Source organism: Pundamilia nyererei, unplaced genomic scaffold (assembly GCF_000239375.1).
Source record: "Pundamilia nyererei isolate P.nyererei 1_Seehausen unplaced genomic scaffold, PunNye1.0 scaffold00083, whole genome shotgun sequence".
Classification (NCBI taxonomy): Eukaryota; Metazoa; Chordata; class Actinopteri; order Cichliformes; family Cichlidae; genus Pundamilia; species Pundamilia nyererei.
The window spans coordinates 2233913-2256262 of NW_005187484.1; the positions used below are offsets into that span (position 1 = coordinate 2233913).

General features: G+C 41.5%; 1 protein-coding gene across 1 annotated transcript in view; it reads right to left on the reverse strand.

Annotated features, from left to right (window-relative positions):
- Window positions 1-22350, reverse strand: part of LOC102214346 (calsyntenin-2) — a 326636-nt gene that overhangs the window by 37077 nt on the left and 267209 nt on the right. The window contains exon 9 of the mRNA XM_013912186.1: window positions 4999-5161. Within this exon, the coding sequence (XP_013767640.1) occupies window positions 4999-5161 (163 nt within the window). The remainder of the gene's footprint in view (window positions 1-4998; window positions 5162-22350) is intronic.

Genomic DNA, 22350 nt, shown 5'->3' on the forward strand with positions numbered 1-22350 from the left:
GGAAAAACCAGAAGCAGGAGAGTACGTCTATTTCCCTTTCTATTTCAATACACTAGACCTCCACACTCTTGAAAACTCTTTATACTTTTATGATGATAAACTTTCCTTTGGGGGTCGCCCAGTACCTTCTAATTGTAACGGCACATTTATTACCGTCTTAAGTGATGCATTTAGCTCTTGAATGGCTCAGTCAGCACAGATGGAGACACAACTGACCACTACTGGAAACACTTTATCATGCCTCGCTCTCCTGGTGAGAAAACATGACAGAAATGGGGAGCAGTGAATCCAGCCCTTCAAGTCAGGGAGGCTATGATTGCTGACCTGCAGCTACATTGTGCACAGTGACTACTCAGACAGACCTCCCTTATCACCCACGAGGCAGACAACAGAGTCCTACCAGTTGATGTGATCTACCCGGGGATCTTATCAACCCAGTTGCTTGTCATCTGCCCGCCTGCCTTCTTAGATGAGAAACAGATGAAGCCTTTTTCTTGACTAGGAAGTGGGAAATAGAGGGGTAGATATAAAAATTCTTACCCCCTAACTCTTCAGCTTACTGTCCAGTTCATGAATTTAGGTGCAAGTCCCCAGTCATGCTTGTGTGACAAATGCTCCCATACACCTACTCGAAAGTTAATGGAAGAGTTTGGAAAAAGCAAGCAGGAAACAGACTTTTGAAAATGTTCTTTTCAAACTATTTTCTGCTCAAAGAACTGCAATTGTCTTGTCAAGCTTTAGACATATACCTTTTTGTAATTGCTTAGGCTTGTCAAACCAGCTACACACAAGCAGAATATAAGCTTATATAGTGTAGCATATTTATTTGAAGAGCAAATCTGCTGGCTGTTCTGAAGCCTGAATCGAAATATATGGTGTCTGTGGCAATGAAGATGGTGTCTGTGTGACATTTGACTTCCTAGAAGCCTCTAAGTATAACATGTTAAGTGACAATAATCAAGCAAATTGTATTTGTTTACCTTAATGCCTCATTCATTGAGACAGGTGCTTCTATACTTTTAGCCTCAAGTAATTACCAAGTGTACACTAGGAGTGGCTATAGCTCAGGAGGTAGAGCTGGTCAGGTGACCAGCTCGGAAGGTTGGTGGTTCTATCCCCGGCTCCTCCAGTCTGCATGTCAAGTATCCTTGGGCAAGATACTAACCCCAACTCATCTTTTTATGATGATTGTCCTTAAGCAAGCTGATGAAAATGTTCAGCAGCTGTTGTAAACTGACATAAATTAACCACCGGGGCCATTAAGAGGTAAATGTGTCAAGCGTGTCACTTTAAACTGTGTTATGTGTTGTACAGAACTACAAGCTTGACAGGAAAGTAGTGGTTGTTACTGGATCACTGTATACAGTCTATTAGTATTCCTGACACCAATCACCTGTAAGTGTATTCACATTTTACTGTGTGGAGCGACAGGGCCACACTGACATCAAGTCACTCCATGTTACTCCACTCCAGTTCAGTTAAATTACCACAACCGAAGCCATGTCTTTATACATGCTGGCTGATGCCCTGCCAAGTGCCAGGCTGTCAGGCGACTTCAGTCTATCTCATAAAACCACAAAGTCACATTTGGATTAACAGACACCAAATTATGCCAAAGCCATAGTTTCCTTTTACTTCACGCTTCCCTTATTCTCACTCCCATGCTCAGTTACGTTTTTCTTCCCCTGCCTTCTCTTAGGATGTCCACCTTTCCACTTAGTCCCACGCTGACAGATGTTATCAATTTAGGCCGCGGCCAGAGAAACCATTAAGGATCCCAGACAGAGGATAAAAACGGAAAAGCAGAGGAGAGGGGATTACTGAGATGCTTCAGAGCAGGAATGACACGGGTGATAAAATCACTGATCATTCCACTTCACAGAGACTGGTCTTTATGTGGCGTCAGCTCTCTTTGCCCGATATGTGCAGCCGTATAGATCTTCACTCTTTTTTATTTGCGTCGTTTTGAAAACAACAGATGAGGTGGAGAGGCATGGGTGAGCTGGAAACAGGATCATTACTTAAGTGTAAATATGAAAGATGTGGCTCCCTCGTTTAGCTCTACACTTATAATGTATGAGTATCAACACCTGTGAGCCTGTATTTATTCAATACACTCTACATACAGATATATTTATGGCTCAGCAGTGCAAATCATCAAAATTACTTCCTGCATGTTTACCGCTGTGAGGAGGGGAGCTCCAGAGGCAGACCAACGGTGTGTGATTACACACTTGAAGAACGAAGAGAACGAGGCAGGATGAGCGTGTTGCTCTTTGCTATCTGGCTGTTACATACTTCCGAACATGAACACCCTCCGTCAGGTCAGAGGGTAAATATAGATTGACTGTGTGAGGAGTACACAGCCAGCACTTACTCTCCAAGGTGGAAGCAAAGGGTTTGATGGGGGGGAAACATTTTTATTAGAAAATAGGAGAGTGTGGAAAAAAGGCAGGCAGATGTGCAGCCAAATAAGCTTTGTTGTTTCACTAGCAGGTTAGCAGGAAAGATTTTGTCTTATGCACAGTAATGACCAATGGATTCTAGGTTTAAGACTGATTTTAACCATGAGACTAATACCATCTATATCTGTCTTTGCATATTAAAGGTTTTGTACTTAGACTTTAGCTGTTCATTCACAGCACAGGCCTCTCACTCATTTCAATGAATGCAGATCCACCTGGAAAGATCCTGTCATCATATCAGACAGTCCAGAACTGTAAACATAGCCTTATAAACACCTGCACAGTATTTTTGCACATAGAAATTCACGAATCTGTTACTAGAACTAACCTCCCTCACCACCACCACTCACAAAGAATCATACCTCCATTAATACAGTGCTGTCTGTAGTTTCAATAAGTCTGATTTTAAGATGGTTAACATATAGTTTTGTTTTCTTTTTCACTCACAGTAAGGATGAGGGATTAAAGTTCAGCATGTTGAGGAGTGGAAAGCCAAAAGTATTATAGTTTATGTAAATTGTCCAACTGAAGTGTATAAGTATTTCAGACCACAACAGAACAGGAACTATTTTTTCTACTGAAGTTGAAGCTAGTTTAACCGTGCATAAATCCAGTAGCAACCATCACACACCTTTGTGTGTGCATGTGCAGAAGGGGCGGATGCTGCTTAGTGCTCACCCAGACATAACGTCTTCATAGAGAAAGATCCCAAATCTCAGAATGAGGATAAACCATCCCAGCATATAATAGTCCAGGCTGTTTCGATTTGTATTGGTATCTCCATGTGCGGGAGTCGGTTTTTGCAGGGAGGAACCCCAACAGCAAGATCCAAACACAGAATAGAGCAGGCATCAAGACAACATAACACTGATTCATTCAGATATGGGATATAAGGGAAGAGCTGGGGTGGCTTGCAGATGCATAGCAGCTCAATGCAGGCTAAAGCAACTAAAATAGAGAGCTACATTACATTCGCCAAATGGATGTGCCGAATGGTCACAACTGAGCCATGCAGAATGCTAAGATGGTGCTAAGATCAGGTAAACTGGCAGCAATGCAGCTGATCTTAACTTCACGGTGATCTCGAACTAATGTTGGGCAATTTACACTAAACAATAAGTAATAACAAACTAAGAAGCATGATTTTTGTCCTTAGGCTGGTTGTTTGGTTAATTCTGCAACTGATTTGCAAAAAGAATGAGTGTTAACGCACACAGTGTGTACACACAGTAAGTATTTTTCACGTTGGTGTTTTACCAGGCTCTCTAAAAGCAGACCATGATCACCTGTTAATGAGTTTAATCAGTCTGAAGCACATGTAGCAACACTACAGACCTTGTTACAACAACTAGAATGGCTTATTTGGGTGACTGTATGTAACACAATAATTCTAGATTAAATCAATTTGCTGAAGTCAGGACAGAATCCATTTCTAGACAATGCTGACCGACCAGTTAAGACTTATGAACCATGAAATTAAATCATTACATTGAATTAAATACTCCAGAATATCAGTGGAGCACTTAGAGCTGACAAATCTGTTTTTATTTACTGTGCCACCACACTCCATCATATTATATCCTGCCTGAACTCTCTATCAGCATCCGACTGTCTCTGTAAAGCCCATCAGTTAGCAGCTATAATAAGCAAAGACATGCTACTGCACATCAGTAAGTGTTCACGTTCCTTCTTTTTCTTTTGCTCTGAAAACACATTTACAGCCCAAACCGGGCGAGTTAGACAACAGACGAGCGCAACTTTGCAAGCATGTTTGCAATCAACATACTGGATACTTAACTCTATGCTTTGAAAAGGCTATTTATGTCGCTAATGGCTTATGTTCAGATTTTAGTACTGCCTTTACAATACACGACTGAGACTTTGGCCCCAACAAGGAAAGCACAAATAGTCTCTGAACTCCCTCTACTATTCAAGGCCCCTTTAATCTTCCTGAAGGCCTACAGTGTTCAATGAAAAAAAAATGGGAGAGGGAGGTGGAGTAAAGGAGGATGAATGCAAATGAAAGCCACACATGATGACCTGCTGCTGCTCCCCACATTGAGAGCCATCTTTATGTAAGGCTAAGCATCACTGAGCATTCTCATTTGGGCTATCAAATCAGCAGCATGCAAAAAAAAATCCTCTTTCTTCTACCCTTATGCAATTAGTGGCAGCTATCAGTTTAGAGGACAGTTTAATTGTACGCCTTCATTCACACTCGTTCAGTCATTTGTCAGAGGCAGACTAAGTGCTCTTCTTAATTACATTGTTCATTCAAGGCCAAAGAACACGTTCCACACTCGGTGACTCCCTCAGTGCAAATACTTCAGCAGTGTTATCCCTGAACCTTCTCACGTATAGAAGCAGCAGGAGGATTCTCAAAATACTTCAAATTACAGTGACCTTCATATTCAAACTTTCGTTTCAGTTGCACTTTTTTTTAATTGCCCTCAAGATGAATGAATTCTGTTGAAGAACATTAACTGAATACCTGCACCGCTCTCTGGTATCATCATCAGCTTTGGCTGCTCACCTTGCCAGCAGGCACCCACTGTGAGCTGAACATCAATCTGTGAGGGGTGGATGGGCCAGTCGTCCGTCACCAGGTAGGGGTCATAGGTCACTCCGTCCACATAGAGCGTCACCACTGGGAACTCCACATTGATGACATAGTAATGCCACTCCTTATCGCATATCTGAGAGGAAAACCCAGAGAGATAAATGGAGCTTGGATTAAAAGGTTATTCAGGAAAGTCACGAGTATCCTGAATCATTTTTCTGTTTTAAGTAACACTTCACTGCTGCCTTGCTGTGATTACATTAAATATGAACTTATTACCACTGTTTCAGGACACCGTCTGAAATTAAAATGGAGTTTTTAAATATCTTTTTACTTGTAGACATTTTGATAACTAGCATTTTACAGGAATGGTAATCATTAATTTAAAAGTGCATTTGATCCTATGTATTATTAAAAAACAGCAATTAAAAATACATATCTCAAAGTAGAATCTAGGAGTCCACCTGCAGCAAGTTGTTACAAAATGTAATTTCTATTTAAGGCTAATTGCACAAGCAGGTTTATAAAATCATGGCTTTGGACCCCTACAGCCGAAAGACTTTCCTTCTGCACTAATTTATATTTGCCAATAAGACTCACACATATAGGACAGATCAGGCATGACAAGAGATATGACAGTCAGAGACAGCAAAAAAAGGATCTTGATGAGAAGTGCCAAACACAAGGCCGGGGGACAAGAATCGGTCCAGCACAGACTCCAATCTGGCCCTGTGGATGGCACAGGAAAATGTGAAGGAGTGTATAAACTTTGGACTGGACCCATGGCTGGTTACACTACACCAAAGTAATGAAGAAATAAATGAACTATTACAGGACAGAAAGGTTCTACAATAATAGGGAATTTGGTTTTCTACAATGGTTAGTTAATGTGTAGTTAAACCTACTTAGACTGACAGAAAGATGAGTTTCTTTGGTCCCGCCCACTTAACATCAAAGTGGGTTTTATGTGGCCCATGATAATAAAAAATGAGTTTGACATCCCTGAGCTAGATTGAAAGTGGGTTCCAAAGCAGCTTGCATGTATTCAGTATCTGTAAAGCAGCTTAAACAGTGCACCATCTAAGATGTACAAAGTGTAAAGGTATCAGCAAAACCATCAGCATGATGAGAGCTAGTTTCAATTACTGTTTGCTCAGGTTTTGGCCTTGGGTGTTTTTAATAGAATATGGCACCACGTGAAAAAGAAGCTCCTCTAAGAAGAGAGGTGAACGTTCATGAAACTCAGTACAAGTAGAGGAGCATGAGCAGGCTACTGAACATAAAAGAAACACAGGCAGCAGCAGCTGTTAGGAGGAACGGATAAGGTGGCCTTTGGGGAAAATCATTTCATGTACAATTAGCCCCCCATATGCAACTTTGAATTGAAAAATAGTCACGGTAGCGCATGGGAGCTGACACGTGGATTATTTGTTGACATGAGTGACAGTGACAGTGTGAAGGATACTGCACGAAGAAAGCGTCTATGGATTTTTTCCAAGAGTGAAATCATTCATCACAGAGCTAGAAAAAGCTTGATGAATATTGGCAGCACAGACTTTGTTTAGATGAAACAAAATAGTTCTGACCTTAAACCATGAAGAGAGAAGTGGGAATGCTGCTGTGAGGCTACAGGAGTGCAGCAAGTTTAGGGTAGATTTATAAATGAATGCAGGTTTGTATCTCCAAATGATAAAAGCAAATCGGAAGAAGCTTCAAACGCACACTTTTCTTCATCAAACATTCTGTTATTCAAAACAAGCTTTTCTTCATTAAACATGAAAACAGGGACTGCTTTTATTTCATCATTTCTGATATTTGCCCAGTGCATGCTCAGGTTGTTGTACCCTTTATGCAGTCATGGTAAAAAGAAAATACGCTCTCAGTCACAACTAAGGTTTTACATATCAGGACATAATAAAAAATTAATTTAGTCTTTGCTGGTTCTCAAATTAGATGCTTTTAACAACACAAGACATTATATGCCATCATTATTTATTTAGAATTTAAATATTATTCACAGTCTGACCTTGGAGTGGTTGAGTTTGACATCATCTGTGTTGATGAGCAGCAACAACTGTGCCTCTAAGATCATTGCTGATGTCTTGTGTCCTTGTGTTAACACACACCTGAATGCTGCAGACCAACAAACTGCCAAAACCGCTTTTATAGAGGTGCTCACACTTGCTCATGAGCACTTAATCAAGTACATTTGATTAACAGGACCTGGCTGCTACTTACGCTCTGAATGGAAGCAGTAAGAGTCTGCACTTATATTTACCATTTTCTATTATATATACATAAAACCTCAGAATATAAACAGGGTGTACTTTCTTTTTACTATGATGAGAAAACATTTTAAGACACAATATTTATGCTTTGTGCATATGCTGTGTATTGTGCATATTTTTTTAATGACCTGACTCAGAAAACATCAGTTCAAAACAAGAACAACAGGCTAGAGATGGCTACGTATACAGCGTCTGATGATGTGCGTTAGTGTCAACAGGAGACAACCAAAGACAAAAAAAAGAACAGCCTTTATGTCATCGACTTGCACAAAAAATAGACTCACAATACTGAAAACCACTTTAACTTTGTTCTTTGTCAGGGAATACAAAGCTCCCTGTTCACCAAGGAAAAAACATCCTTTGATCTCATTCTGCTGCCAGTTGCTTCTCATCACAGGAAGTGCGTGAAATATGTTGCACACAGCAGATTGACTGACACTTGTAAATCAAGTAATGGTGAAATAACTGACTTGATTTTGGATACGTGGGATTTTAAATGACAGAGGTGATGTTTATGGTGTGTTCTGTTTGGTTTTCATATTTCACCAGATGTTAACTACAGTAAGAATTAGTAAATTCAAAACCCTCCCTCACCTCCCGAGACCACATTGTGTGGGCGAATAAATTAATATTGCAGTACAGTGTCTCATTTAAGAGGGATGTTTGTTTTCTATTAGAGCTTGCCTCCACTTTGTGATTTAGTGTGGGAAAAAAACAGCCCTTTGTACATTAATTCTTGGCTTGGGAAGTGAAAACTAAATGCTTTCCTCTCCACTAAACGCTGACTGAAATGCATTAGTACATCACCTGTTTAACCTCTTCTGAAAAATGCTTGACTGCGGCACTCTTCGGCATGTTTGACCATTTACCCCGTCCTGCTGTGCAATTTAATTGAGTGCACCGGCCCTCTCCCGCCTGTCTGTCTCTCTGTCGTTCCCCTTTTGTCGGCTTTAGGCTTTGCCTCTCAAAACTCACCGGGCCGTGCTTCACCTCTTCCTCTCTTGGCCCCTCTGATACAACCTGCGACAGCCTTTGAACACTCTGCCGGCGGTAACCTCCCTCTCTAGGAAAGAGCACTCTGCAGCCTGCTTATTAGCACCATCCCAGCGCAGCAGATGGGAGTTCTAATCAATCCATTCCATTTTCCCTGTTATTTAGGTGCGAGATGCAACATCTGGCCGACCAGTGATCATCCTGCACAGCTGCTTAACACATATGCGGCACGTCGATCTGCTGAGTCGGTGTTCAGAATTGCAGGGGGATAATGTGTTTGTGGTTTTGATGGTGCTGCATATACGATTGAAACTAACTGCTTCGACGTTGATTAGCTAGTTAGGATTTGAGGACATAAAGAAGCGTGTGCAAACACCCTGTGGCTCTAATGTCAGCGGTCCACTGTGCATCGTGGGGTTTTCTCGATTTCATATGTTTGCAAGACTCATACTGAATTCATCCCCCGGAGGTTTGTGCATTATCAGTTGGAATTTAAAATGTTTTTTATTTTCCAATCTGGTTAAATCTCAGCTACCAGATGTAAAGTCGCTTATGTACACTGGCACACACATGCTCTAATCCCTCTGACATTTACACATGCACACTACTGCTTCGTTTCACTTTTGGCTGTGGAGTATTTCAAAGACAGCTCTGAGCACCTAGTGGGTGATTTACTCTTACAGCCTTCAAAAGGGAAAATGGCGCGGTGTTTTTTGCCCAAGAGGACGCTGACTGAGTCGGCTTGTGATGTCAGGTGGAGAGCCCTCTTAAGGGTATAAAGGAGGAGTGAACAAAGTGACGACATTAGACAAGCAGAGAAAAACAAAGCAAAAAACTATTTTGATAAAATATTTTAGTAGCTGCTGATGGTTTAGATTCTTTCTAAACATTCAAAGTCACTAAATATTTGTATTTTCCCAAATTAAAAGGTTTTACAAGATACCAGAAAGAAAATTCAACTGGACAACTGCAGGCAGAGGTTCTGTGAATTCAATAAATCATGTATGGATGTAATTTAGATGTAAGAACACCTCTGTAAACAAGACTAAAACATCAACAGCAACCTTCCATTTTATTAATCTTAAATATCAGACCCCATCAGATTAAGCAGTGTGAAAGGGAAAAGGATTCAGGAAATCTAGGGTTGATATGCAAAGAAGACAAGGTTATGAGTTTCACAGTTCTGTGAGATTTCCATCTGGCCAGGTAAAAAAAAAAAAAAAAAATCTATATAATAATGGTATAGATGTGGACCTGATCCTAACCCTGGTTTGGTGGATGTTAAAAGCTTCCAATACCTCCAATATACACTTTATTATTAGGGATGGGTACCGGTATCCGGTGCCATTATGGCAATAACATTTCGGTGCTTTTTTTTCCTGAAATGTCACACACTTTGGATTCTAGCCAATCATTTTACCTTTGCAAGCGTAGTAGGCGGGCCCAGATACGTACGTTCTTTTAGAGCAGAGCTACAGATTAAAAATGTCCAAGGCGAAGCGGTCAAAGTCTGGCTGTACTTCACAGCAAAAGATGCAAACTCAGCAGCCTGCAACAAGTGCTTTAAGGTGATACTGTGCAAAGGAGGTAACACCTCGAATCTGATGAAACACCTGGCGATGTACAGCATTTTGTTAAAAGCCGAGAAATGCGCTGTATTTGATAGCTTGCTGTGAGACCTCACACGAGGCACATCTACTGCGGGTGGGTTGCCTGTTATCGGACCTGGAGTTAGCAACATCCCCCAAGAACCCGAAGAGGAGAGTCCTGGCCCCTAGCCCTGCCAGTGTAGCAGAAATGATGAGGATGATGATGGCAGCAGCAGCCGTTCTTCTCTGTGTGAGTAGCTTAATGTTGTTCGTGTGTAATTTACGTTGAGTAGGCTAACCACGTTATTAAATTAATGCATGTAAGGTGAACTAGCAAACACCGTCGTAGTTACATGTGGCTGTCTTCTTGTTTGATGGCAGATACTCTTCATCCTGGCCAAAAGCGCTAAAATGACCAAAGAAAAAGTGGAAAACAGCTAAACATGAGAGGTATTTGGACAAAGTTTGTGTTTTTTCCATTGTTTAAGCACTGCTTCCAGCCAAGAGTGATACCATATATGCCCTATAGCTGCAGAAAAGGCTAACATTGTTATCTCTTTACAAAAAACAGCTGAACATAAGAGGTTTCTGGACCAATTTTGTGTTCTCCATTCTTTAAGCACCGGTTTGAGCACCGTTTAAGCACCGGCACCGTTTCAAAAGTACCGGTTTGGTACTGGTATCGGATAAAACCTAAACGATACCCATCCCTATTTATTATCAATCCCTGCACACCCGCTTAGACAATTTAAATTCAACCAGCTGGGCGGCACAGGTGTCCTACATACAGTTATATAGATGCAGGCCAGGAGCTTCAACTAATGTTCACATCAAACAGCAGAGTGGGGATGAATATGTAACTTTCACCATGATATGGTTGTTAATGCTGGCAGATGAGCTATAATACCTGACTCCTGTTAGCCAAAAACAACAGCTACTACAGTGGGCACAAGGTCCTAAAAAGGACTCTTTGCAAAACAACTAATTAAATGACAAACTGATTTCTGCTGAAGCTGCCCATGGTAGACTCAGAATAGGCTAAGAATGCATGGCTTCATGGCTCTGACCTTTCTTGCTTTACTTGCAGGCTGCTGCTGGTGTAATGGAGTGTGGAATGCTTCCTTGGCACACACTGCCATTGCTAATACCAGACAAATGTTGATTGAATGCCTCAGTTTATCTGAGTACTGCTGCTGATTATGTGCATCTCTAAATGGTCATAACCTAACATCTTCCCAAAGGTACGTGCAGTATGACAATGCTTTGTCACAAAGACAAAGTCATCTCTGCTTTCATGAACATAAAAGTGACGTTAGTGGAATTCATGGACCCTCGTGGGAGACAGAACTGTGTCCAGCAAACGTCTTTGGGATGTGGCAGAATGGCAGATCTGCATGAATGTACAGAATGTGCACCATGTTAATGCCAAGGATCACTTCTGATGTGACCTGTCAGTGCCGGAATTGGTCCAAAGGTGTGCAAAGAGACAAGCTTAAAGGTGACGTCGCCAAAAACTAAACGAGGTAAGGGTTTTGCTTTACAGGAAGAATTTTGTGACTTTGGAGGGGCTAATTGAGTGTAACACATTTTATTTTAGGGGTAAGGTTTCTGCCTACAATATTGAATCAGCCCATAGAGAAGGTTTGTTTGGCAGGAAGATTATTAAAATATCTTTTAGTTACCTTATGAATAGAATTACCAAATGCATAGCCAGCAGTGGACTTATTTCAGTAACATCAGTGCACCAACACACCACGAATGGGAATGCAGACAGTACAAATCAATTAGGCTCAGTTTTTATTTCAATGCAAAGAATCATCATTTGTCAAAGTGCTCCGCTGGCGAATTTGTGATGAATTACCTTCCGCTGAAAACGTTGGGGTAATTTTAATATACCATAATCACCACAGTGGATGGTAGGAATGTGTGCAAGTAAACAAGTGAAATCTTTCAGCATGCTATGAAAATCTCTCCTCAGTGTCTCACTAGAATGAAAAACATGCCCACGTTAACACAGCCTGGCTTTTTTTTATATTTTATTTTAGTTTTTTCACTCCAGTGCAGTGTGGTTTTCTGTTTCACTGTCTGACAACAGTGTTGCTGCTCTGAATGCAATTTATATCGTTGTTCGCCAATTTTTCCAACTTGCTCAATAAAAAAATCAACATAACTTTACATTATTGGAAATCTGATACCACTGTGTGTAGTCCGAGAGCTGCAGCGCGTAATTTCATTGCAAGAAGCAATAAAAAGCTCGGTGCATCCTGCCGAAACATCCGGTGAATTAATGCTTTGTTTGTGTGAGTGTCTGAGTCACGCTCATTATAGATTTTGCTGTGTTTTTCCATTCTTGGTTTAAATAAAGCTAAAACAACGGTGCGTAAAAATACACAAGCTGTATTTATAGGACTGACAAGACCAGGGTCTGCTTCAACAAGCAGCTGTTCTCTACCAGTTAAGTGCTGAACCAAGACCCAAGGAGTATGACGAACTGCATTCAGACAGGATGATGATGAAATCCAACTGGTGGAGGTGGCACAAGCGCCTGGCATCTTCCCAAAGAAATAAATAATTCGAGTTTGCGGGAGAAAGTAGACTGCTAATAATGAGAAGATGCCAGCTGGACTCGGACAAAGAAGCATTGTTCTGTGTGCATTTGCTGTGTGTGCGAACAGAGGGAGAAAGAGCCATAGAGTCTGCAATGACGCGTAACAACACCCAACAAATCCAGCATCGTTACGTGTCAAACTCCAAAAACTTCAAAGCAGAAATTAAACTTGATGAGAGCACCCCTGACTCGCCTAGCTTGTAGCAAAGCAAAAAGTTGAGTATTCCCTAATCCCTCCACGTTCCCGTTTCTCTGCCTCATGCAAATTGACAGACGGAAGGAATGAATGAATGAAATAACCACACACACAAACAAAGGAGACAGAAGATGTGAAATAACCAGAGGACAAAGAAAGGAACGTGAAAGAGAGTGAGAGTGATGTATAGGCCGGAAACATAACACATCAAAGACCCCTCACCGTCTCTTGGGGCACTTGAGAAGAAAACAAAATTGCTATCTGCCCCCCACCCCCTACCCCCTACCCCGTCTCACTCTCCTTTTTCTCTCTGCAGTTTACTGTCTCCTTTTCTTCTTCTCCAATGTCTCCATTAGAACTTGACTGAGCAGTTGTTGCCTCAAGTCCTTTGGAGTTGAAAGTCTTAAAGAGATCTGTCATCCAACCCAACCTTTTAACTTCAAACAAGAGATGGAGAAACGAGATAGAAAAAGGTAGAGAATGAAGAGAGATGAGGTGATCTAGGATTGGAAGGTGGCAGGGCAGAGAGATGACAGCACGGGAAGGAGGGAGGCTGCAGATGAAAGAAAGAAAGGGACGAAGAGACGGCAGAGGAAACGAAAACTATATGAGGAAAGACTTTAGGAGGGAAGTACGGAGAGATGAGGAGAACTTGGGAGGAAAAGTGACTCAGAGCTGCAACAAGGAAAACCATAGAAACAATTATCGAGGCACCCAGCAAATAACAGAAGAGCAGTTCAAAAATGTCCTATACTCTCATGTCTGTGCGCTAAAGGGGAAACAGCTAGTTTGCTCACACTTCTAAAGCTCATACCCAGCAGTTTTTTTTCCTCCATCCGAAGTATCCAGAACTTTCTTTCTGAGTAACTTTTCTTCATGGAGCTAAAAGCTTCTATTAGACCATTGTGTATCTTTCCCAAAGACCTGTGACCATTAGGCAAAGTAGTCCCCTGATGTACAGACAGCTTTGTACTTACAGGACTTTATAAAAATGCAACAACCAGATTACGTCTCCGTCTCCATCACAGTTATGCGATGTCACACAGTCTATGTCTGTGTGACAGGTGGTGCACACACATGGCAGGTGCAGTGGAGAGGATGAAGGGGCAATGGGGAATGTAAAGAGGTGTGGGCAGGTATATGTTTGCATTTCAACTGCTGTAAAAAATAGGAGTGTGATATTATATTTCTGTTGCTAGATCTCTTCATTTATTTTCTGGCTCACTTGACCACCACCACTCATTTGTCTGTCTCTCTTGCTCCCATGCAAAACGCAACCAAAGCCTGCGCTGCCCAATCGATCCACTTCGGAATTCTATTTGTTATCTTTTTCATTTGTTCTGTTGTTTCTTTGGCTTCTGCAAGTTTACTGTTTTTGTTTTTCTTGTGGTTGTCCTTTCTGTGTTAGACCAATCAGCATAGATTTTTTCCGGGCTGTTGTTCAGGAGCACCTACTCCAGAGTACCTATTGTTTTCAAAAAATCCAATCAGCTCTAATCAGCAGACCTTTTGGAACCATCCAAAAACTGCCCAGAAAATGGTCTGCTGTTTTCTCAGAGCAGACAGGCTCTGGGTTTAAAGGGGCCTTTATTATTTATTGTGTATATGGACAGCTGGAGACACGATGGGCGAGCAGTCATTCCTGTGATACTTCTTTGTAGTCCTCTGTCTGGGGTGCACTCATAGTCAGTACAAAAACCAGCCAGAGACACAGATCCCTGTACAGGCCCTCACACTCACTGTCTGATGATGAAATTTCAGTCACTTTGACCCAAGTGGATCCTGGCAGATGTTTAGATGGAGAAAGAATAAGGCTCAATACTTAAGGAAACTCATTCATTACACTTAAGATGGATAAGGATATCCTTATGCTTATTTGTTAATTACAGCCTTAGGGGTACTCTCTCAAGATGCCTCCAACCTTTATGCTAATCTCAGCTACCTCTCGATGCCAAGTAATAGTTGTAGCTTCCCCCTTTTATTAAAAAACAAACAAAGAATCTTAATTCCCACACTGACCGTTTTATTTTCACATCATTATATTTCGAGCCTTATTTTAGCACCATGAAGTAAAAAAGAAGACTGTTGGCAGAAGAGGGAATGCAAACCATGTTACCAGTGCCAATCTCAGACTCTTTGTTAACAGAATACATCATGACCTTTGAACTACTCTGTGAAGAGCCACTTTTACTTTTGAGAATGTCATCGCTTTCGCTACCACATGAGGTCACATGGGAAGAAAATGTAAAACTGGTCAGTGGAAGAGCTGGAACCAATACCCACTGCTCTGTTTCTGCTGCCCAGCCTCTATAGCCTTAGCATGCCTCAACCAGTTTTTTAACTTGGAAGTGCAACTCTCTACAACACTGATAAATTAGTGACGTTAGCAATATTAGCACAACTGTGTCATGCTAACTGTGTGATGGCAGGATTTGCAAGTTTTACCCATTTTAAATAGACCACCATTGATGGGAGCCATTCTTTGCCATGCTTGCAGGGATGTCTGTCAGTCCATCTGATCGCTGCTCCAACAGTCCAGGATAAACTGCCTCAAACAACTGTAGCTGTTGGCCATTTGTCCAGTGCTTTGGTTGATGACCAAAGCAAAATTGACATTTCTGCTCAGCTCACTGTTAGTTGTCTTAAATAATTATGTTTAAGCTGAAGTTCCTTGCATTTATCTTTACATGATTATTTAATTGGCAACTCTGGTAAAAAACAAATTTAATGCAATCTAATCATGACATTATTTTCAGCACTTAATGCGACGTGACTAAGGACACAGATTGAAAGACGGTTTAAAGAGGAAGTAAAATAGGTGGAAGAATGGAGCAATGGAGGGGGGCCTTTAAGGCATGCTGGAGGAAAGATGCACAACAGAGATTGATGAGCACTGGAAAGAAGGTGACTTTACAGACAGCTGTGCGGGGGGAGGGGAGACCAGGGAAGGAATAAGAACGCTATAGTGCAGGCGAAGTGGAAACAGAGGTGTAAAATAAAGGGATCTGACTGGCTGGGGGATTGGATGTTGAAGCACCAAACAAATCTGGAAATGATCCCATTATGACAGAGAAAGAAGGTCATCAGCATAATGTAGCCTTGTGTTTAACAGGAGGATCAATGACAGGGTAAAAAATCCACATATGGGCAGTGCAAATGCAAAAATTTAGCAGCAGAAGTAAAGAGAATATTGAATTTATCTTTGTTGATAAAGGGAGTAGATCTAAAAAGAGCATAGGGGTCAAAGAGACAAACAAATTCAGACTGTTATGCAGAAGTATGATGGTTTCATATCTACAAGGGCAGTGACAAGAACCTGAGGCATCTGATATTTAGAGAACAATCAGGCAACATTAAAGTAGGAGCCTACTCACAGACATCTGAGGTTGAATTTGGTATTTTGTCTCTCTCACAACAAAAAAACAGTAAAACCGAAAAAGAATCTCCTCCAAACAATTTTCTTTTTTTTGTACAGAAAATTTCTACATACCACAGAAACCTGCACACCTCAGTCAATGCCAACTCCATTAAAGCAAAGGCTCTTGTGCAGGCCAAGCTGTCACGCTTCAGAAATACCCCTACCCTTCAGATTCATTAGCAAAGTGCCGTTTGCTAACACATAATTGCTATAAATCATCGTCAGCTCCGTGTCAACATGGAAAACATTATCATGTCAATTGTTGTAAGCGTCCAAAACCGGGTGTCTGAGAGCCCATAATTACAAAAATAGAAGAAACAATTAAAAGAGACCGATAGCGATGGAACTCTTTGGTGTACACAGGATGTTACTGTATGCATCCCCCAAATTGTGTGTATGTATATGCGTGTGTGTGTGTTTGTGTATATGGGAGAAGCACTTGAAGGTGACTATGAATTACCGGCTGGCAAAAGTGACTAATTAGAGTAGCAATTATACAGCCGCTCCCGGCAGAGACTGGGAGTCAACAGCCAAATGACCTCTCCAAGAGCTCATAATGGGTTGCCCACATAAATAGACACACATACACATGTGCACACAAAAGCACAATAATAACCACCAGGTTGTTAGGCTACGTGGCCGTTTCAGTAAGACTGATCACGCTGATCGTGTCAATGTCGTGCTGGATTTCTACATGCAGAGATGCAAAATGGTTAAAACACGGGGACTTCTTTGTACTTAAGTGGTTTACAGGTTGTAATATAATGCATACAGTATGCAGTATGGTCAGCTGGTTGGACAAAGACGAAACAAATTTCCTCTTTTTTTCAGTTCTGCGGGCCATGAAGTCAAGCTCACCCACAATACCGGCAAATCAGGTGATCTCAGTCCCAGCATGCATCAGCTGATGGATCGGCTGCTGCGTGCACATCCAAAGGGCCATCCCATATAGACTTTTAATCTGCTTTAATCTGGCCACGGTTGCAAGCCACTTTGCAACCTAGCGCTGCACCAGCGCTGCCTTTAATAGTGTGTCTGATGAAGTCTGATGTTCTTTCTTTTTCAGCAAGATTATTTTAACTACCGCACACTTTTGGAAAGGTTACTGGAAATGCCAATTTGAGTGTTTTTTTCCATTAAAGAAAAAAGCTTTTAGAATAATGGAGAAAAAAAAACTGAGGTACCATGGAAAATCAAAACACTTTGGTACATTGTCATAATCAAGCCATCAAGCCATCAACTTGTTTTATCAGCCTAAATTTAACATTAAATACTCAATTTGCCTGCTTTTTGCCATATCTCCAGATTTAATTAACATTGCACCAGCCACGTCTGTTCTCTCAATACAAGGCACGCCTGACAGAACACGATTTTCACAGTGGTGGTTCCCCTCAAAGACAAGTGTTTCTGACATTTAAATGGCTTAGGAGGCAAATGCTGGGCTTTATCTGTTTGGATTTTATACACTGCCTTTGCTGAAAGTTTAAAAATATGAGGTAACGTTAGGTACAGATGCTCTACTTCGTGCCTGCATTCTAATTACATTTTTGTACTTCAGGAGCTTTTTGTGGCCACTAATTATGATTACTTTAGCCCCTCCAGTGCAGCTCATTTTGCCGTGAGTCATGAGAATAATTTTCTGCACCACTCTCCTAACAGATCTGTGATTTTAAGTTGTTCATTTAAAGATAGAGGGAGAGAAATTAGGCACAGGGTGATACTGGAAATAAGTTGTCAGTGGTTATCTGTATAGCCTGCAACATGACTGCACTGAGTTGTACATGCTCTTTTTATTTTAGACCTTCAGGTAGGGTGAGCAAATTTAAATCTAAATCTAATTCTAAATGCAGGAGAAGAAATATTAGCGTGTGGGACAATATTTCATGCTTGATAAGGGTTTAGTGATCCATGTACTTTTAAGGGCATCACTGTAAATACATGAAAGCCCTCAAGGGTTAAGCCACTCTGAGAACGTTAGGTATTTAGATGCTTAGATGCTTGTGGCAATTGTGAACAGACAAACACAGATCGAGAGGGTTCCCAATTCCCCAAATGACTCAACATGATTGTCAGTGGCTCAGGGGTGCTGTTAATTTGTGGGATGGCTGTTAATTATCTATCAGAGGTGCTCCTTATTAGCTCACATGTTTCCTTAATAATTCTTTATGAATAAAACAAGTCTATTTCAAAGCAGGAAACAAGACAGGGGAAATGAGGAACGAAGTACTGAGCTAATCAGATGGGAATAATAACAATGGAAAAAACAGCGTAAGCAGAGAATGTTTCCAGTGGGAGGACATTTCAGCCTGTCGTATAATCGAAAGGAAAACAAAAGGAGTGAATCACTGCAGAGTGCTTTAATACCTGCATCAAACGAGAGCATTTTAGTTCTTCCCCACCGCTGTGCACAGCTACTCTCCACTTATACACTGTCCATTTGAATGTGCCTGTGAGAAGATTAAGAATCACTTAAAATAGATGTGTGTGAGACAGATGAATTAAGGGAGGACACTCCTATCAAAGCCGACAGTCTAAACCCCACAACGTGAGTCAGTCAGCACGCACACGGTCCTTTTCTTTTGACTTTCTAGCTGTCTAAAAACACATTGCACAAAAACATCATTTCTTAGTGCTAGTTTTAGAAACACTTTGGCCCACATACAATTTTCTGGTTCTCAGAGTCCCAGGAGCACTTTGCTTTGGTCTCTTAGCAAACAGAGAATACTCAGTTGCAGAAAGCGGGTTTTACCTCATTTTACCCCAGTGGATCCCCAGTAGGATACTCGGGCATCTCTGCAGATGAACGCCAAAATCTTAGCTGTGCTGCAGCATCAGCTGTGAATCACCACTATCTGTACTGGTATCCAGAATTAGAGAAGTGATATTGACAGGATGCAAACAGACTATATTTAGTATTAGCACTGATGGAGATGGATTGTATTCTCATATCACTGTTATTGTCATGGTCCTGGGTCGTTGACCCAGCGTTTTGCGTTTTTTCTGATCTGTATTAGTTTAGGGTTAACCTGAAGTTTGGTGTATTGTCAGCCCTACCTGTGTCTGTCCTTGGTGCTCTGTTCATGTCCCCGTGTTGTGTTGTACATCAGTCTGTTTCCTGTTTTATTTTGAAGGCTCGTGTTCTGGATTTCCTGTTCTGTTCTGAAGGTCTGTGTCTGTTGTTATTGTGTTCAGCTTGTGTCCTCCGGTCCCCAGGTGTATTAGGTTCAGCTGTTCTTCCCTCCTGTGTTATTACCTGATTACCTTGTGTGTGTATATTTAGTGGGTGTCGGTCTGTGTTCGTTGTCGGCTCGTCTGCATTCATCCGTGTATTTCTGCGTATCTCTGCATTCATCTGCGTTTCATGGTGTCCTGTCTCTGCGTCCCTCTGCCCCGCACCCCCTTTGTACGGTCTCAGGTTTGTTATTTAGTTTCTCCCAGTTTAGGTTTCCGTTTGTAAAGTACTCATACCTCGTTGCCTGTTTTTGTCACCACCACCTTTGTAAATAAAACATCACTCGTATCATCAGTTTGCTGCATCTTGGGTCCTCCTTTTCCTCCACACCACACGGCTCCCTCCGCCAGCCGTGACAGTTATACATGATATGAAGTCTAGCGAGTGTCTACCCTTACAGTCCCCCCCCCCCCCCCTCTGTTTTATCATCTCCTACTTTTATTCTTTAGTCTGTGTGATATGCAAACACACAGCGACAGTTAAGCGTGTTGCTACAGTACTTCGAATTGAAATCAGACGGAAAGTCTCTGATTTAAGTTTGGAACCGGACCAGATAGAAACGCAGGAAAGTCTAAAATTGTCAGCAGGGACTCGTGTACAATATGTGCTAAGATTTAAATGGGATTTGTTAAGGAGGAAAGCTGGGGACCCCCCTGTGGGTTGAGAGCCATTCATATTAATCACTCCTTTAGGCTACATTTAGAGCAAAACAATTTGCAGTCACGGGTATGTTTGGATCCAGGGCAGACTGCATCAGATGTTCAGTAATATAAAGTCCATATATTCTATACAATCTATTTTTATGATAGCAGTTCACAACAAAAGCCATCTCTGAATATCTTAAGGTAATATGGTATCACAGTCAAATCCCTAAATCACAGTCCACTATGATTAAACCCTTTCTACCTTTCTAACAGGAAGAGACCTCTGACAATGGCAGGCTCAGGGAGGGGCATCTTGTATAAATCCATATTCATCCTCCTAACTTATCAGACAGAGTGATCTTTAACAGAGTTAGGTTGTTCTACATTTTCCCTGCTGGTTTCTAATTTTGATGGTAAAACAGCGATGCGTGCAAGCACATGCACAGCTGTTTCCTGTAAGGTCTAAATCAGGATCAATGCATGCATTACGCCATATTTGTTGTTTGATGAACATAGTGAGTCACCATCTCCTGGAGTCGCTTGATGACTACTGCACATGTACATATGTTGCAGTGAATATAGTTGAAAATGAGCGGTCGTCAATGACACTGATCAAGTCAATGAAAGGCGTGAAAGGAGGAGCTGCAGTGCAGGTGGGATGTTAAGCAGCTTGCAGATAAACAGCAAATCCGGGGAAGCTAAAGCAGCTTAAAAAGGTGTTCCCTATAGGAGATAGCCAGTGGACTGTGTACAAGGGTATCTGCAGAGCCCGGTGTAATGCTATGCTCAATTAGTGGATACTGCCACGGAGGAGAACACAGTGTGAGTGAAATGTGGACGTCTAGGTGAGGGAAAAGAACTGGGTAACACGGCGCGAAAGAGAGGAGACTCTGAAGCAATAGCAGCTTCAGCAAGAGGAGAGAAAAAAATAAAAAGGAAAACATGTTCCCACAGGCTTAAACTGTCAGTACAAACCAGGCAGCAGTGCCACAGACCTTTCTCAGAGTTGTGGAAGGAGACACTCTCAAGGGGAGGGGGCACACTACATCCATCACACGCCTCCTCTTGATTATCTAAACACTGATAACACCTACACGGCAGATACTCCTACGCTAAATTTACAAGCTTTCTACCAGGCTCACTTACTCCTCTGCCTCTGTCCTTATCGCTTCTTCAATTCATCTCTTTTTCACATCCCTTTCTCCTACCACACTTAAGGTCAGGGTGGGATGTGCACAATAAATCTTCACTGCAGGTTCTGACAGCCACCCTCAATCCAGGAAGTGCTTTAGCCAGTCGGAGGCAAGGGACGCAGCGCACATAAACTTTCCCTCTTAAAAACTATTTGGGTAGGCAGAAAGTCTGGGTGGAGAGTTTACTGAGAGTCATTTGGCAAGAAAGTGAGACAAATTGGTGGGAAAAAAACAAAGAAAGTAAGAGGGAGGAAAGGCCGAAGGGTAAAGGGAGAGATTTGCTGCAGTAGGAGTGGATACAGGGAACCCGTGTTTCGCAGATTAATATGATGAATGGCACAGACCAACCGCTTTCACTGTGCTATTATTTTCTTTTATTTGGCCTCTCTGCTCCCTTTTACCTCAAAATGACATCAAAGGTCTCCAGTTTCTCTGACACTCAAACACCTATTCACAAAGCGAGGACATAAAAGTGTCACATAAAGTATGCAAAGGCCTACAGACTTGCTTCTTATGCAAGGACACATACGATTTTATGATTTGCACATCTATCTTACCTGCTTACTACCTTTGGGTGTAGTAATTAATGTGATATAAATTACAGCAACACATCACCTTAATTTCACTAGTGTGTAGCTGACACTCTAAATACAGTGACGACATTATAGTGACAAACGTGTGACTTTTGTTTTCTTGGTTAAATATAAACGTACATATGGAAAATACTTAGATTTTTATTTGCACGTCATGCACCAGAAACATTATTCTGGCACAGTTTTCAGAGATATGACAGGCAGTGAAATTATCAGAACTACCAGTGGAGATATTATTCTTGATTGCGTCATTGCTTGGTTGTTTTTGTGCACAGCTACAAGTCTTGGTCTGCATCTTTGGCCGACCTTGTGTCTGCTGTCACAGTTCTCTTTTGATAATTTTGGCCAAATTCCTCCTTTTTTTTTTTATCACGACAACAAAACTTTTCCCCAAGTGTGTTTTGTTTTTATCCTTGTGATCAGCCACAAGCTTTAGCCAAACTGGTTTTTAAATGGGCAAGAAAGCGAGGATTGTTAGACTCACGTTCCGTTATTTGAGGTTATGGATGTTATTTGACTGGAGGCATAACTCACAGACACACGAGACGCGCCATTACTCCAATGAGTGTCC